At 39.8% G+C, this 15,592-nt stretch overlaps 2 protein-coding genes and 5 non-coding genes across 8 annotated transcripts; 2 read left to right on the plus strand and 5 right to left on the minus strand.

The window, feature by feature from the left end:
• Positions 1 to 1,153: 1,153 nt before the first annotated feature.
• On the plus strand, positions 1,154 to 4,062 carry LOC144659924 (uncharacterized). Its single transcript, XM_078520453.1, has 3 exons — positions 1,154 to 1,272; positions 1,936 to 2,037; positions 3,079 to 4,062. The coding sequence occupies exons 2-3, from the start codon at positions 1,941 to 1,943 to the stop codon at positions 3,687 to 3,689; spliced, it is 708 nt and encodes a 235-aa protein (XP_078376579.1). The 5' UTR covers positions 1,154 to 1,272; positions 1,936 to 1,940; the 3' UTR covers positions 3,690 to 4,062.
• Positions 4,063 to 5,640: 1,578 nt separating this feature from the next.
• Positions 5,641 to 8,771, minus strand: LOC144659997 (uncharacterized). 2 transcript variants are annotated; one of them, XM_078520538.1, is made up of 4 exons: positions 8,648 to 8,771; positions 8,179 to 8,264; positions 6,997 to 7,029; positions 5,641 to 6,567 (listed from the first exon to the last, which is right to left on the minus strand). In XM_078520538.1, the coding sequence occupies exons 2-4, from the start codon at positions 8,243 to 8,245 to the stop codon at positions 5,918 to 5,920; spliced, it is 750 nt and encodes a 249-aa protein (XP_078376664.1). In that variant the 5' UTR covers positions 8,246 to 8,264; positions 8,648 to 8,771; the 3' UTR covers positions 5,641 to 5,917. The 2 variants fall into 2 exon arrangements, with proteins under 2 accessions (XP_078376664.1, XP_078376665.1); XM_078520539.1 differs by lacking the exon at positions 8,648 to 8,771 and adding an exon at positions 8,339 to 8,451.
• A 2,884-nt stretch (positions 8,772 to 11,655) lies between these two features.
• Positions 11,656 to 11,726, minus strand: Trnag-gcc (transfer RNA glycine (anticodon GCC)). Its single transcript has one exon. It is a non-coding gene; the product is annotated as a tRNA-Gly (tRNA).
• A 1,219-nt stretch (positions 11,727 to 12,945) lies between these two features.
• Positions 12,946 to 13,016, minus strand: Trnag-gcc (transfer RNA glycine (anticodon GCC)). The gene has a single exon. It is a non-coding gene; the product is annotated as a tRNA-Gly (tRNA).
• Positions 13,017 to 13,775: 759 nt separating this feature from the next.
• Trnac-gca (transfer RNA cysteine (anticodon GCA)) lies at positions 13,776 to 13,851 on the plus strand. Its single transcript is given in 2 exon segments — positions 13,776 to 13,811; positions 13,816 to 13,851. It is a non-coding gene; the product is annotated as a tRNA-Cys (tRNA).
• A 613-nt stretch (positions 13,852 to 14,464) lies between these two features.
• On the minus strand, positions 14,465 to 14,535 carry Trnag-gcc (transfer RNA glycine (anticodon GCC)). Its single transcript has one exon. It is a non-coding gene; the product is annotated as a tRNA-Gly (tRNA).
• A 540-nt stretch (positions 14,536 to 15,075) lies between these two features.
• Positions 15,076 to 15,146, minus strand: Trnag-gcc (transfer RNA glycine (anticodon GCC)). The gene has a single exon. It is a non-coding gene; the product is annotated as a tRNA-Gly (tRNA).
• Positions 15,147 to 15,592: the final 446 nt, after the last annotated feature.

The following is a 15,592-nucleotide window of genomic DNA, read 5'->3' on the forward strand; positions in this document are numbered from 1 at the left end:
TCACGGCTATAATCCCTAGAAGCTAGCCGATCAGCAGTCCTATCTTACAAAAGACTATATCAATTCACAGAGGCTTTTCACATTGGTTAAAAATAGCCGCTGATTTTTCTCCGAGGGTGACAAAAAATTACCGGGCCCTTTCCGTTGAGCTGATAATATTCTGTGAAAATGCAAGAGCCGCTATCGAAAAAGTAAAATCTCATGAAGTTGCCGAGTTATAATATTCAAGACGTTTTTATGCAAGTTATAGTCATATATAGTCATTTAATATAGTAAGTTAACTTATGTAAGTTAGAGAACCCTTTGAGAACAGAATTATTTTTTTGCGAAGTCACTTCGTCAAAATAGCTTTTTCTGGCTACTTAAGTTAAGTTTAGGGGTTTTGAGAATTATTATTATTTCTGATCACACGGTAGTGATTAAATAATTCCCGTTCTCACAGCTATTTCCTGGTAAGCCACAGGCAAATAATTATAGACTTCAGCCTGTTCATGTTGTCAGCCGTTATTTAAGACTGTTAATTTATTCGAACGTTTCAATACTATTTGTTTGCTTGCACGAACATTGCCTCTGAACTCAAAACCAGACAACTCTAATGTTTTAAGAGAATATTATACAACTTTCTCGAGAAAATAAGTGTAAATTTCAAATAAAGTTATCCTATGTGAAACGCAGGCGATAACGGGTGAACAGATATCAGCCGACAAACACCAGCAGGTCAATAAAACCAATGTCTGTAGCTACAATACCGCATATTTCAAGCTATGGTTTAGGAATATTGCGGAACGAACTTCACGAAAGGTGACACCAAACAACTCCTAAAAGGCGTTATTTTAGGAAAACGGTTTGTGTGCTTCGTTCATGGTTCAAAAGATTTCAAGAAAACAGCGATTCACAGTTTACAGGTCTCTTTCATCGTGTCAATCCAAACACCATGAAAGTGCCGGGAAACTATTATGAAAGATTTCAATATAGGATTCTTGACATAGAAGTCAGTGTTCCGGGACAACCTACCTGCGAGGCGTAAAAAATTAATCGCCGGCGGTGAAAACTGCCCCCTCGTGTCAAACACCAAAACCATTCGATTACGTCGTCACATTGGATCGTTGGGTCATGCATGAGTAAGCCCGCGAGAGCCAATCAAATTCGACAAACCAGAACGGGTAGTCCTTACGATTAACGCATCGCAAGGTCTTCCATTTAAAGCAAAGTAGCAATTTCTTGATTGTGTTGCCCGAGGAATCAGGGATTTTAGGTTTTCCTGAAAGAAAGGTAAGGCCGCTCGACGTAAACTTTACTTAAAATATCATAAAGCTAATCAGGTTGTTTTTTGTGAGTCAGAACTGAAGGTTACTTGCCATATCGTATATCTATTCAACGGCCGTTTTGTTTTGTTTCAAAAAGTCAACCATTCGACTTCTTCTTCTTCTCTCGTTGAAATTATATTATTTCTTGAACCAAGTAAACTAAGATTAAAATTAGGGGTTATTGAAATGTTATCGCTGAAACTGGCTTGAAATCAAGAGTCTTGTTTTAATTGTATTGTTCTTGTTAGTTTGTTGGTGGCAAATGCTCTAGCCAAATCGTTTAGAAACATAATCGCAAGTTTATAATAAGCAAGCATTTGTGAAATTGTACTGCCATCTTTAAGATTCGCATCTATATTTTTGGTTAGAATTTTTCTTCAGATAAGATTTACCATATCATTGTGCTAAATATAGAAAATGTAACCAGCAATAAAATAAATAGTCCGTTAAGAATACTTAAATTCACCAAGGTATTCTTAACGATATAAATTTTCTATTTGTGAGGACTTTTAAATCTCCTAGACGCTTAATAAAATGGGCGACGCCCTTGTTATAAAGGCACGAAAACCACAATTTAATATAAATGAAGTCTGAGAAGTGTAGCTAATATTGCTTTTTTCTTTTCCAGGCAACATGGACAAGCGAATCTTTCTTTTACTTATTGTGCTGGTAGCCTTCACTGTTGAAGCTAAAAAGAAGATCCTCAAGAAAAAGCTGAATCAGCTTAAAGGTAAGGAAATAGAAACTACAAACCTACATACGTTGGATTTACTCAAACTGAAATAATTCATCGAAAATGTGGTCATCAAACGATAAGTTATCGCTTGCAGGCCGACAAATTTTAACAAAACCTAACTTAAAATGAGAAAGTTTTGAAAATATTCTCGGTATAAATGGCAGAAATTGAACATGTTAGAGGGGTCGGATTTTGTTTAAACTAAATGCGAAGAGTTATATCCAACGAAATTGTGTTAAGATGTAAACTTATAAACAATGACATGCAAGTACAACTTGTTCGACCATTCAGTAATTTCAAAATTTTTTTCGCTATAGGTCGCTAGTTCGGTTATTTCTTCAGTGATACGTTTTGTAAAAAGCTTAAAAGAATCTTTCTGATCAAATTTCGTTTATTTCTAGCAAAACTGAGTAAATGATCAAAGACAATAACATCATTTTTCGTAGCAGGTTGTTTCTATCGTCATTTGTCTACAAGAACCACACCACCAGTTCGCAGACACCGCGCCAAACTGGTGAAAAAAGTTTATTCTTTCGAACTTAACGTTTTAAATTTTTCAATTTGGAAGCGTGCGATAGCGTGTCTATCTTGATCACCATTCTTAACGACAACTTCATTTAGCAATTCCATGAACTGAAAAAAATAATGCTAAATTTATAGCTAAGTTAGTTGTTATTTACAAACTCTATACAACGAAAACGAAGATTTCCCAGAGTTTGAACTTAAGCCATAACTACCTGTAAAATTTTTGTGAAAATGTCAATAATATTTTATTTTTGTTCGAACGAGTGTTATTTTGTGAGAAGAATCGAGCCTCCAGTAAATTGTCAATTAGTTCGATTGGTAAGTGGAGTAACCCGTCTATGATTGCTTGGTCTGTCTAGCTAAAAAATAGTTTGCTTTTGAATGGTTCCTGTTCTGCAATAAAGGTGTTTAATTTTCAAGATAATTACTCGTTAACTTTCTTCTACTTAAAATTTTGAAATTCACCATTTGTATTCCTCACTTTTGTTTTTGTTTTTTACCTTTGTGTAGGAGCTAAGAAGTGCGGATATGGATGCCCATCAAGCTGTCCTTGTCAACCAACCTGTTGCCCGCCACCACCACCACCACCACCTCCCCCACCAATATGCTGTCCCCCTCCCCCACCCCCACCACCTCCTCCAATAAGCACAAGTAGCCAGTCGAATCTTATCCACCATCACTTCCATCCAGGACCACCTCCCCCTCCACCTCCCCCACCAGCTCCCTGCCCACCACCATGCCACTTTGGCCACACCGTGCACCACCACGTCTTCCACGCTAGCCCACCAGGTCCCCCTCCAGCACCCATGCCTTCCCCTCCTCCTTTCTCAACTGCGTCACACGCTCACGTGTATGTCCACCATAGCCACCCTGGACCCCCACCACCCCCACCCCCACCTCCTGCCCCATGCCCTCCCCCATGCCACACTGTCCAGACAGTCCACGTACAGCAGCACCACTTCCCACCACCCCCCTGCCCACCACCATGCCCTCCTCCCTGCCCTCCCCCATGCCCACCTACTTGCATGCCCCCCTGCAGTACCTGTTGCAAGAAGGCCAAGGTAGAGAAGGAAGAGAAAAAGGACAAGAAGAACGATGAAGAAAAGGACGACAAAGAGTAGATATGAAGACTCAACGACGACTGCTTATTCTACGAACTGACGACGATGTTTCAAGACAAGTTGCGGTTGAACACCCCGTGTTCAAGTTGAAGAATGTTGGGGCGGTGTAACTTTGTGTTGACAACATGTTTTTAAGACTTAGTTAGAAGACTAACTGCTGTCAGTTTTTTTCAAAAGAGTTCGAATTCAGGAAAAATGTCTTTGTAAATAAGGATTACTCCACTGCTTTGAAATGGAACTTGACTACAAGTAAAAGATGGGATTCGAGCTCTTGTGATCGTTTTGTTTTCAGATCAGATGTAAAACGCACAGCTTAGTATTATATACAACTGATGTGATGTTGTCAATTAAATTGTGTTCAAACACAAACGTATACGTAGTTGCCTTTTTTCATTGCATATTACCAGGCAGAACTCAAGTATGTTTGCCTTGAAGCAAGTATCCTAATACGGCACTTTGTGAAGACGTTAGGAGTATTTAGGAATACGATATCTTGGCTCGTTAAATTCAGCACAATATTGTGCAGAGTTTGCCAAACCGTGTCCGGGTTGACAAAACCAAAAATATAGTTTCTGAATTCCGAATTTGGGTATGGTAGGCTTCGAAACGCGTCTTGCATTGCAAAGTGATGTTTGATAAGTGCTCGGGTGGACTCGCAATTTTCTCCGAAACTTTTCGGTCTTGGTAATGAAGAATTCGTGAGCGCTCGTACTATTCTCGGAATCCTTCGTTCTTGGTAAGGAAGAACTCGAGAGCTCTCGTACTGTCTTGGAATCCTTCGGTTTTGGTAATGGAAAACTTGGGAGCGCTCGTACTAGTCTCGGAATCTTTTGGTCTTGGCAAGGAAGAACTTTAGAGCTCTTATACTGTTTTCGGAATTTTTCGGTCTTGGTAAGGGAGAACTCGGAAGTTCTCGTAGTATTCTCAAAATCCCTCGGTCTTGGTAAGAGAGTACTTGGGAGTGCTCGTGCTATTCTCGGAATCCTTTGGTCTTGGTAAGGAAGTAGTCGGGAGTGTTTCAAAGAGCTCGAACTGTTCTTCGTGACTCTTTTGTAAAAACACTGGGAAGTTGTCTAGAGTTACTACCAAATTCTTAAAGACATGCAAGAACAGTCAGTGAGAATATTTCATTATCGATTCTGAGACTGGAAAGGTATTAAGGAGAGGGGCCAGAAAATGACAAGCGAGCATGCAAGAGACAAAGTATTGTTTTTCTTCCTTGGCAATACGCGTTTATAACCTGTGCTTTGTAGCTTTTAAATCTGAAACCTTTGTCCGGGTAATTTTATTTCACAATGCATTCTTCATAGCATCATTTGATAAAAGGCAAGATGATATAATTGGTCTTTTAATATTTATTATTACAAAGTAGTGATGTTTAAGCATACGATTTCAACTCGGAATTCAAAACTGAAAACAGTTTAATCGTTGAGCTAATAAAAATTTGACTTTTTTTCCTTTGAGCCCATGAAAAGCATGGGTAGTATTTTATTTTATAGGAAGGGGATTATAGATTAGCCTGTGTACAGCCGTCTCGCTCCCCTAAAAAATCGGGGAGCGGGACGGCTGTACACAGACTAGAAAGGGATAAGCAAGTCCTGTTTGTTTATTCGTTTATCCCCGAAAAAAGAACAAATAAGCGGCACTTATGGAGCGCTCTTTACTCTGCTCTTAAAAATAATAAATGTTTTCTGTAAGCGTTGCTTCATTTTAACGCCCAAGACCATACGTCATTTTCTGGTCTGTCTTCTTCCAGTTCCTTGGAGTTCTTCGTTGCGGAACGGTAGTAGCTAACGCTCGAAACGTCAGCGGGTTTTCCAACTTCACTACGGCAATTAATTAACTTATTTCAACTTCAAGTTGACAATCAACTTAGAACCCCACTTGTCCACCGACGCAGCAAGTTTTTTAGATCGTTTTGGATGGATTTATAGATGAATAAAACTGAGGGTAACTCAAATAACAATTTTATTAATCGCCCTAGTAGTACAACCTTGTTGTCGAATGAATTTGCATTAAATGATATGGTAAGCAGGCATAATCTCGCCCAAAATGAGTTTCCTTCGTGTCATAAACAAACGGTTTTTTTATTATATTTACAGCAAGGAAAAAGGAAACGAAGATATATTGAACTTCGACTTTCCCTACAGTGATCATCACGCACCGTGCGTCACCATTGTCATATCAACGTCTTATCATATCATGTGTTGCGTTACTAATACGCCAAACTAGTATTCAGCGTCACGCTTCTTCTTGTCACAACATTCAGGTTTACATGATGGCGCACATGATCGAGCGCATGGCATTGGGCACTGTGTAGGAGGCATCATAGGCATCATCATGGGAGGGGGAGGAGGCATGTACATTGGGGGAGGTGGGGGCATCATCATGGGTGGAGGTGGCCCCTGGCAACACTGAGGAGCACAGGACGGTTGGCACTGTTGCATCGGTGGCATCATTGGAGGAGGCATCATAGGAGGCATTGGAGGTTGAAGCGGTGGAAGAGGTTGTGGATTGCAGCACTTTTGTGAGCAGGCGGGATAACAAGCTGTAGGACATCCTGCGGGGCAGGGCGGTGGTGGCTGAACCGGAGGAGGAGGAGGAGCGACTACAGGAGGAGGAGGAGGCATCATCATCGGGGGAGGAGGAGGAGAGCAGCAGCCGACCTGCTGACACTGAGCAGGGCATGGTGTTGTCTGAATTGGAGACACTTGAGGCATTCCTCCTGCTGGGTTGATAGTAGTTGTCCAGTGCAAGCACTGGGCTGGACACTGCGGAGCAGGCGGTGGGGGTGGGGGTGGTGGAGGAGGAGGAGCACAACATGATGGCTGGCACATTGGTGCGCAGGAAGGAGCACAAGTCGCCCCACATGGACTCCCTAGAAAAAAGAAAGAGTGCATCCAAGTTATACGGCTTTATGTTCCATGTAACTAAAAAGAACTTTACGTAATTGGGGATAGCACGGATTGGCCCTAAGAGCCATAAGAATCCTATTTATCTTTTATTGATATTATAGGTATAGTATAAGCAATTTTAAACAGCATTAAAACAATAAACGCAAACGGATTTGCGGTTGAGATCTTTTCCTAATTTAGAGATTTCTGCCAGAAGAATTCTGTATTATTCAAAAACTGTAAAGTAAGGGTGGGGTGATTGTAAATTGTACACTTCGTTTTAAACTATTCATTCTTTGTTTACAAATCACAGGTGTGAATCAAAATTCCCATTTCCAATAAAGAAATAAAGATAAACAATCTCTTTCCACAATTCCTTCATTGCTTACATTCTTTACAATGTTGATACTTACTCTTTGCCCTCAATTCAGCAAGCTTTGTTTGAACTAAGAATTAAAAAAAAAACAATTAGCTAGGAAACATTGTTCGGAACTCTGAGTAAAACAGTTACCGGCATAACCCCCAAATACAATGTAGAAGAGCATGTGAATTATAGCATTAAAATAGAAAGTGAATTATCAGAATATAATAAAAAGGGTCTTCTAGAGCAGTTTGCCCGGACCCAATCAATAGCTTTAAATGTAAGATATCGCGTTTAAGCGATGAACGCTTTTCCTGTTGCGAGCACACAGAAAAAGTGTCGTTTTTGACAAATCTTTAAAATACTAGAAAACTTTCTTTTCTCCAACAAGAACAATAACCCAAGCACAAGCACGCAGAGCAGACGTTATCACGCCCACGCATAGCACAAGAACAAGTCTTGTTGCTCAGCAACATCGCTTGCAAAAAACAAGGGCTCAGGCAACTTTGTCTCATACCACCCTCTCCCCCTCCAACTGCAAATTACAAGCCAGTACTGGTGCCATATTTAAACTGTTTGGTTGCAATTTCAATGGCCACGCTCTGAACAGAACTGGCTGCATTAAATAAGACATTAGAAACTCGATGTGCTGAAAATGATATACACATTACATTTCTTCTTCGGTAAAAACAAAACAGGCAGATCTTCAGGTATAATTTGCTTTAAAATCAAGTAGATAGCTTCCGTGTTTTTAACTTTCGTTCGCCAGCAACAGGTTGTTTATCACTGGTGACTAATGAAATTGTTCAAGCACAAAATTTTTTACCGGCACGTAAATTATCACTGAAATTAAATTACCCGATGGAACGCAAATTTAAGCAATTACAAAAAAAAGAACTTGGACCGTTTGCAAGAGATTAAGCGGACTCAAAAAGTGATTATTTGACTCCTAAACTGTTAACAACTACAGACGTTGAATTCGGTAGTTAGATTATGATTCTTGAATGCAAGGCGGTATTCTGCCAGTTCATTACTGAAGATATTCCTTTAGTTCTCTTTCGAATTCTACACCCGTTTTACTTTATAAATTTCACAGAAATCTTGCTGTATTGTAAAAAAGTTAAATGATGGTAAGATGCCATGAATGCATTGTTATTAAACTTTATTAACGTAATTTACAAAACAGAATTAATCTTAAGGATTGTCTAATACAACAACTCGGGAAACAACTCACCCACAGAGCTCTCTACTTGGATTGCCACAGCTAAAACAACGGCGATTATCATAATCCGGGGCTTCATTTTCGATAATGAAAAATACCTTAAAAACAAAAGAGATTTACATCCTTAGAGAAAAGTAAATTTCAACAGTGCTTTAGAATAAAACAGCAGTACCTATTTTGTGATTCGTCAAGTGTTTAGATTCTGAATGGTGATTTCTTCGGTTGATCCGGATTGTGTGAAGCGAACCATGATCCGAAAAAAAAAAAACAATACGAAGGAACAGCCTTTTTCACGGTAGCTATTGATTTCATGACATTTTATTTATAATTCTTCTCTCTATGAAGAAAAATACCTGATTTCTCACACTGCTTTAGTAAAAATTTCTTTCTTTCGATAATTCTTACCCATTCAAAGCCATATTAATTACAATCTACTTCACTTCTGAGACGAGAGTGTAAAACAAATAGTATTTTCTCTTACCTGAAAGCGTTATGAGTGAGCTTTCTCCAACAGAACTTCGCTGAATGTTTGTTTCACAAAGTAAAAACAATACCAGTTGGTTCCTTGCAGTACCTATTTATTTATTAAACAGAAGCTCAGCTCAGAAATGTCGTGGAATTCCATTTTTGTCGCATAATCATAACAAAGTGTAAAGACGCGGCGCGGAAGTGTAAAAAACATTGGATCAGCAAAAAAAATAACACTTTTCACGTCAGATGGATTTTGTTCAACAGAATTTCACAATACAGTAATTTTGTAAAATGTATTGCTCGCTTCATCTGATGGTCAAGAATCTCTAAAAACGATAAATATTTTAGATATCGTGTTTAAACAAATCGGTGATTTCTCTGCTGGGTTTTAAAACTACGACCACATGTAAAACAGTCAACAAAACTGCAGGTGATAGCAAATGATCGCCATTGATTGGCTAACTATAATTTCTTGGAGGACAGTTTTTTAAGGTTAGGAAAAACATTTTAAGTACAGGATTATTTACTCTACTCCACTGAAATTCACCATGAGCACTAAACTTTCAGATAATATTTATATTTCTATGTTTATTCTAATCTTTATATAAACGAACTGCAAAACAGCAAAGTCGATTTTATTTATATCTAGGATAAATATAGCAAATGACCTTCTTTCATTATATTGTTTTGACTAAAATTATGCAGGCTTAGTGTTAAAATAGGAAATTTTAGATTCTTTCCATTTTGAAATGAGAAAATTTACATATACCGCATGGGATGGCTTTTTATCATCATCGATCCTTTTCGCGCCATTGGACGCATAAGGCCTCTACAGTCTCTCTCCAGCGGGAGCGGTCTTGCATGTGCCGCCTTCCGGATCCCATTCCAGGTCAGGTGCAGGGACTTAAGTTCTTTCTCGGCCGATCTTCGCCAAGTTGTTCTAGGCCTTCCCCGTGCTCGCTTTCCCTCTGGTGTCCAGAATAAACCTTCTTTAGCCACATCCCCCGATTCCTTCCTCAACACATGCCCAATCCATCTCCATTTCCTGCGGGTTAAGCTCACCATGATGTCCTCTTGTTTACAGATGTTTCGTACTTCTAGGTTGGATATTTTTTGTGGCCATCTTATTCCCAATATAATACGAAGGCACTTGTGGATAAAAACCCTCAATTACTTTTTAACTACGTCCTGTGTTGTTTTCCAGCTTTCGGAGCCATAGAGAAGCACTGTATTTACATTTGAGTTGAATAATCTTAATTTGGTCTTAAGGGAAATCCTTTTGGATCTCCAAACTGGTTTCAGTGCTATGAATGCCTGTCTAGCTTTGCCGATACGCGTTTTTACATCTGCATCGGCACCTCCCTGCACATCAATCACACTGCCAAGGTAAGAGAACTGTTCTACTTTCTCTATCTCATGTCCATCTATCTTTATTTGGCAATTTCTTTTGCATCCAGTGCTCATCCATTTGGTCTTTTTGGTGTTAATCTTAAGCCCAACTCTACGCGCATTGTTCTGTAATCTAGCTGTTTTCTCGCCTAGATGTGTTCCATGGGTGGATAGAAGGCAGAGGTCATCCGCATAATCCAGATCTTCTAATACGGTTGTCAATTTCCACCTGATTCCAGTACGTTGGTGAGTTGTTGTTTCTTTCATCACCCAGTCTAGGGTAATCAAAAACAGCAAAGGTGACATCATGCATCCTTGCTTGACCCCAGTTTCCACGGCAAACCATGGTGTTAAATTTCCTTCATGGAGAACGCTACATGTGAAATCTCTGTACAAGGCTTGTATCATCCTGATGATCTTGTGTGGGACGCCATAAAGCCGCAAGAGTTTCCATAGGGTGATCCGATGAACACTGTCGAAAGCCTTTTCAAAATCAATAAAATTCAGGTGCAGGGATGCATGCCTGCCATTCCATACATTGTTCTATTATGTTCCTTAGAGTGAAAATCTGTTCTGTGCACGACCTTCCTTTACGACCTTCCTTGCTCTTTCCGTAGCTGATTATCCACTGCATTCTGAATTCTTGTCAGGATGATTCTGGTGAATACCTTAGACACCACAGATAGAAGAGTTATTCCCCTCCAGTTGGTACATTCTGTAGTGTCACCCTTTTTTGGGATTTTCACAATGAGGCCTTTGCGCCAGTCACCCGGAAGCTGTTCTTCTTGCCATATGTGCCCGAACAATACGAAGAGCACCTCTGTAGCTGTTTCGATGTCTGCTTTAAGCAGTTCTGCGGGTATGTCATCATAACCAGGGGCTTTGTTGTTCTTGAGCAGTTTGATTGCCTGTCGGATTTCATCTCTACTAATGGCATCTGAATTTAGGTCTAGATCAGGCACGTTAGTCTCAAGGCGGGGCGGGTTGCGTGGATCGTCTCTATTTAGTGTTTTACTAAAGTGTTCAGCCCACCGTTTCAGTTGATCTTCAATTGTTGTTAAAACATCGCCATTACGATCTTTAATCGTTGTAGAGCTTTGGTGGGTTTTGCCTGAGAGACTTCTTGTGATGTTATAGAGCTTTCTGCTATCATTTACCTTCGCTGCTTCTTCTGCTTCTCCCGCCTTATTCTCGATGTAATTCCTTTTGTCCTGGCGAGCACTTTTTTCAACAGCTTTATCCTTAGCCCGGTATTGTTGCTGAAGGTCCTCGGTTGGGGTATTTTGGGTATTATTAAGCATGCGTTTCTTTAACTCTTTTCTTTCTTCAACTAAAGACCACGTGTCATCTGAGATCCACTCTTTTCTTTTCTTACTGGAATACCCTATTAAGCGTGGCTCGCAAGAGAAATAGCGATCACCTTCTTTCTATAAAATTAATATAAACAATTTTTTCCGCAGAAAAATATATAATCAACCGAAACGTGAACTAAGCTTGTACTACCGAAAATATAATTTCTGCCTCGAGAATGCCATTTGTTTTCCCCGCGGAAAGCTTCCACAAAATATTCTTACTATATTGTTTTACTATTTTAGAAAAAAATGTCCCTCAAAAAGAAAATATTCACTTTGCACTGGCCGGGAATCGAACCCGGGCCTCCCGCGTGGCAGGCGAGAATTCTACCACTGAACCACCAGTGCTTGATGGTTCTTTGAGCGACTTGTTTTAAAAGACATTTTATTCATTCGAGGCAGTGTTCAGCACAACAAACAAAGCTGTCTTGTTGGCGATACATGCCCAGGTTTAATGATAATGATAATGCACTTATATAGCGCATTTTCCATATATATATATGTTCAAATGCGCTTTTACACATACTGTAATTTAAGATACAATTGTAAAGGCCAGACCACAACACCGGGAGCTTCGTGCCCTACTCTTTGCGAATAGTGTGTGGGTTCTTTAACGTCCCCTGTTAGAAGACTGAAGATACAGGAGACAGGACCTACGGTTTATCGTCCTTTTCCGAGAAGACTAAAATGTCTAACCATTTGCAGATGTAATTACAAAGGCAGCACATTCTCCTCAGTTATTTGAAGACCCTGAGTGTTGGTCCGGTCTGGGGTTCGAACCCACGACCTCCCGCACAGCAGTCCGGCGCTCCACCAACTGAGCTAACCAGGCGGCGGTTTGCAGTGAAATCGAGGGATACTAACCGTGAGCTTATCTTTCGATCCTTTTTAATTGACACTCGATATACTTGAAAAAATTAATAAATAAAAAATCAACTCAAAGTTCAATCCAGTGCGCCACAAACTGTTAGAATCATTAGAAATACCACTAGGTGTGCCACACTTGTTAATTATCAGTTTACAGGTAAAGATAAAAGGTTATGAGAATTAATAAAATGATCACCAAAGAAAATTGCTTTGATCTTTTAACCAATTCTCCCAATAAATACTATGTATAGGAAAGTGTTTGAGGATCAGTAAGGAGATTTTGTATGTGCATATCGTGGACTAAAGGGCTAACGTAGACGGTTGTACATGACCCCCGGGGGTGTGTGTGGGGGGGGGGGGGAAGCAGGTGGGGTATTGATCAGTGGACTTACAAATCAAGAGGTCACCGGTTTAAACCCGGTTGCCCCCTTTAGATTTAAATCTTAACATGTTTTTATAAGTGTTGCCGCTCGTTATACAAGTTGATCAATGTCATGGGATGTTTGCCAGCTGGTTTTGTTATGGTTTATTCTGCATGGTATTTGTTTGTTTCTCTGGCAAAATTAGAAAGCAAAAAAGCCTATCGACCAAAAATAAAAATAAAGTTACGATGTTCGACTTAAACTTAATTATTAAGAGTGCAAACGAAAATTTTTAGCGTTACTGAAATTATAATTGGCACAGAAAGCAAAATCTAAATTGCACTGGCCGGGAATCGAACCCGGGCCTCCCGCGTGGCAGGCGAGAATTCTACCACTGAACCACCAGTGCTTAGTTAGAAATGTGGACATTGATTTGTTTAACCTATAAATTTTGCTATAAGCTTTCTTACTGTTACAAAGATGATATGGCAGGAACGGCCTTTTAAATTTGTTTTAATAGATACGTATTTATACGAAGGAATCCCGATTTTTTGAACACTCGTTTTCTCTAACCTCCGCATAACTTGAACCAAAAGTCGTTCTCCTTGGATATCCTTCACTAAGTCGAACACTGCAGTTTTAACCCCGATTTCACGAGTTCCCGATTTCTCCAGCCAATATTCGTTTCCCTGGGAAGTTCAAGAAATCTGAATTTTCCTGTAACAATGTAGCGGACTGGCAAGTTTTACGCACCGAAATAAAAAAACTTTGATCTCAAGAGAATATGAAGTACTTAATATTATCTTGTACTTCTCTAATGAATGTTAGTAAGAGATCGAAAAAACCCGATCCCACTGAAATCGTTATTACAGGATTGGGTTGGAATAGGCCATTTCCGAGTTACCCTTTGCCTCTGTTTCATGACGAGTTTACGTGCGAAACCATTATTATGAAAATGAGTTTCGCCTACAGGTCCATTTTCATGCAAATCAAACTCATTTTCATTTGAATGGTTTCGCACTTGCACTCGTTTTGAAACAGAGGCAAAGGGTAACTCGGAAATGGCCTAATGCCACCAACTTGAAGGAACTTATAAATTTATGGTGACCCGAAATTCGGTGGTTTCGGTTACAGTGATGATAATTAAATGCACCGTCTTTCCTGTGCAGGGGGCATAGCTCAGTGGTAGAGCATTCGACTGCATGCAGATCGAGAGGTCACGGGTTCAAACCCGGTTGCCCCCTTTAGTTTACTTTTTCGACGTCCTTTAATTAAGTAGTGTCGCTTGTTATTAAAAATCGTCGATTTTTTAATGTTTTATATCGCACGATTTCTTCCCCTTTAACTAAACGTTCTCGGGAAAGGCATTGTATATCAGGAGCTTAACTGCGATTCATTTACAATCTTTTTATTAACTGTCCTTTCAACATCCCTGTCAATAGCTTTTATGTAGTTCAGTCTTGTGGTTTCGCAGTGAAATAGTCAACTGCTGTTCATTGTCAGCTATTACATAACAATATTTTTTCTTAAAGAGATTGAAAAACACTAAAAAAGCAAATTCGGTCCAAATTCGGTCAAATGACATTTGGGAAAATGCCTGTGTGGACAAAATTCTTAAAAATGTTGATATAAAGTGGTTTTCAAAAAGTAATCGACTACCAAATTTTAAAGGAGAAAAAATCTTGAAAAGGCTGACAACTAAATTTTTCTCTTTCCTTCCTGTAATACGTTACGACGGGTTGCTGACTGGTCAGGCAAAATTGATTAACACCGCAATATGTGATGAGTATTCAAACGAATATCAATGGCTTTTTCTTTAAATTGCTGATTAATTAGTACAAAAAGTAAAATTGAAATTGCACTGGCCGGGAATCGAACCCGGGCCTCCCGCGTGGCAGGCGAGAATTCTACCACTGAACCACCAGTGCTTGATGTATTTTGAGATTAAAAACACATTGTATTTATTCAGGGCAGTGTTCAGCAGTTCTTCAGTCTTTTTGGCGATCCATGATCATAAGCATGTATCACGATCTTTTTTAATTGACGCTCAATAGACTTGAAAAATAAATGAAAGAAAACGTAGCAAAAATTTCAGACTGCAAAACAGTCGTTCTTTATCTGAAAATCGCTTATCGAAGGCACAAAGTCTCGCACTCTCTCACTCATAGTTTTGACATTGGATGCAGACCTAGCTTTCGTTCGAAGACCAAGCGCATTCGCAAAAATGCGAGTGTTTTGTAGTCTCAGTTTTTAGCGTCTCTCCCCAGTCTCACTCTCAGATTTGACATTGGCTGCCGACCTCTCGTTCGAATTCCGAGCGCATTCGCAAAAATGCGACTGTTTTGCAGTCTACTAAAATTTCGGAGCGCCGCAAACTAAGCATTCAAACGAATATTTATAGCTTTGCTGATTATTAATTAGTACAAAACAGGGGCGACCGCTCCTGGTACAAAAAGAAAAATGGAACTTGCACTGGCCGGGAATCGAACCCGGGCCTCCCGCGTGGCAGGCGAGAATTCTACCACTGAACCACCAGTGCTTGATGGCTAACAAAACGAATTGTTTTAGAAGACTTCTTATTCATACAAGCCAGTGTTTTAAAATAAAGAAAAAAATCCTTGTTTACTGAGGGAGTGCCATTCTAGTCCCCATAACCCTTTCGTTTCTCTTAGCCCGCTTGGCCTTGGCACGAGAAAACGAAGGGCTCTGGGGACACAGGATTTCCAGTCCTAGATTCTAGGACTTCCGTTCTTCATGTTTGCAGTCATGATGTTTCAAAAGAATGTATGAGAGAGTCGTTACGTTTTCGACTTCCGTTAAGGAATTCTTTGTTTCAAACAGCCAATCAAAAATTCAAATTAATTCAAAAATCCTGTCTCCAGAGCCCTTCGTTTTCTCGTGCCAAGCCGGCTAAGAGAATCGAAAGGGCTATGGGGACGAGAAAGATTTAGTGCAAAATGTAATTCCATTCGTTAAGAATTCACG

Source organism: Oculina patagonica, chromosome 7 (assembly GCF_052425735.1).
Source record: "Oculina patagonica isolate OP01 chromosome 7, crgOcupat, whole genome shotgun sequence".
NCBI classification, from domain to species: Eukaryota; Metazoa; Cnidaria; class Anthozoa; order Scleractinia; family Oculinidae; genus Oculina; species Oculina patagonica.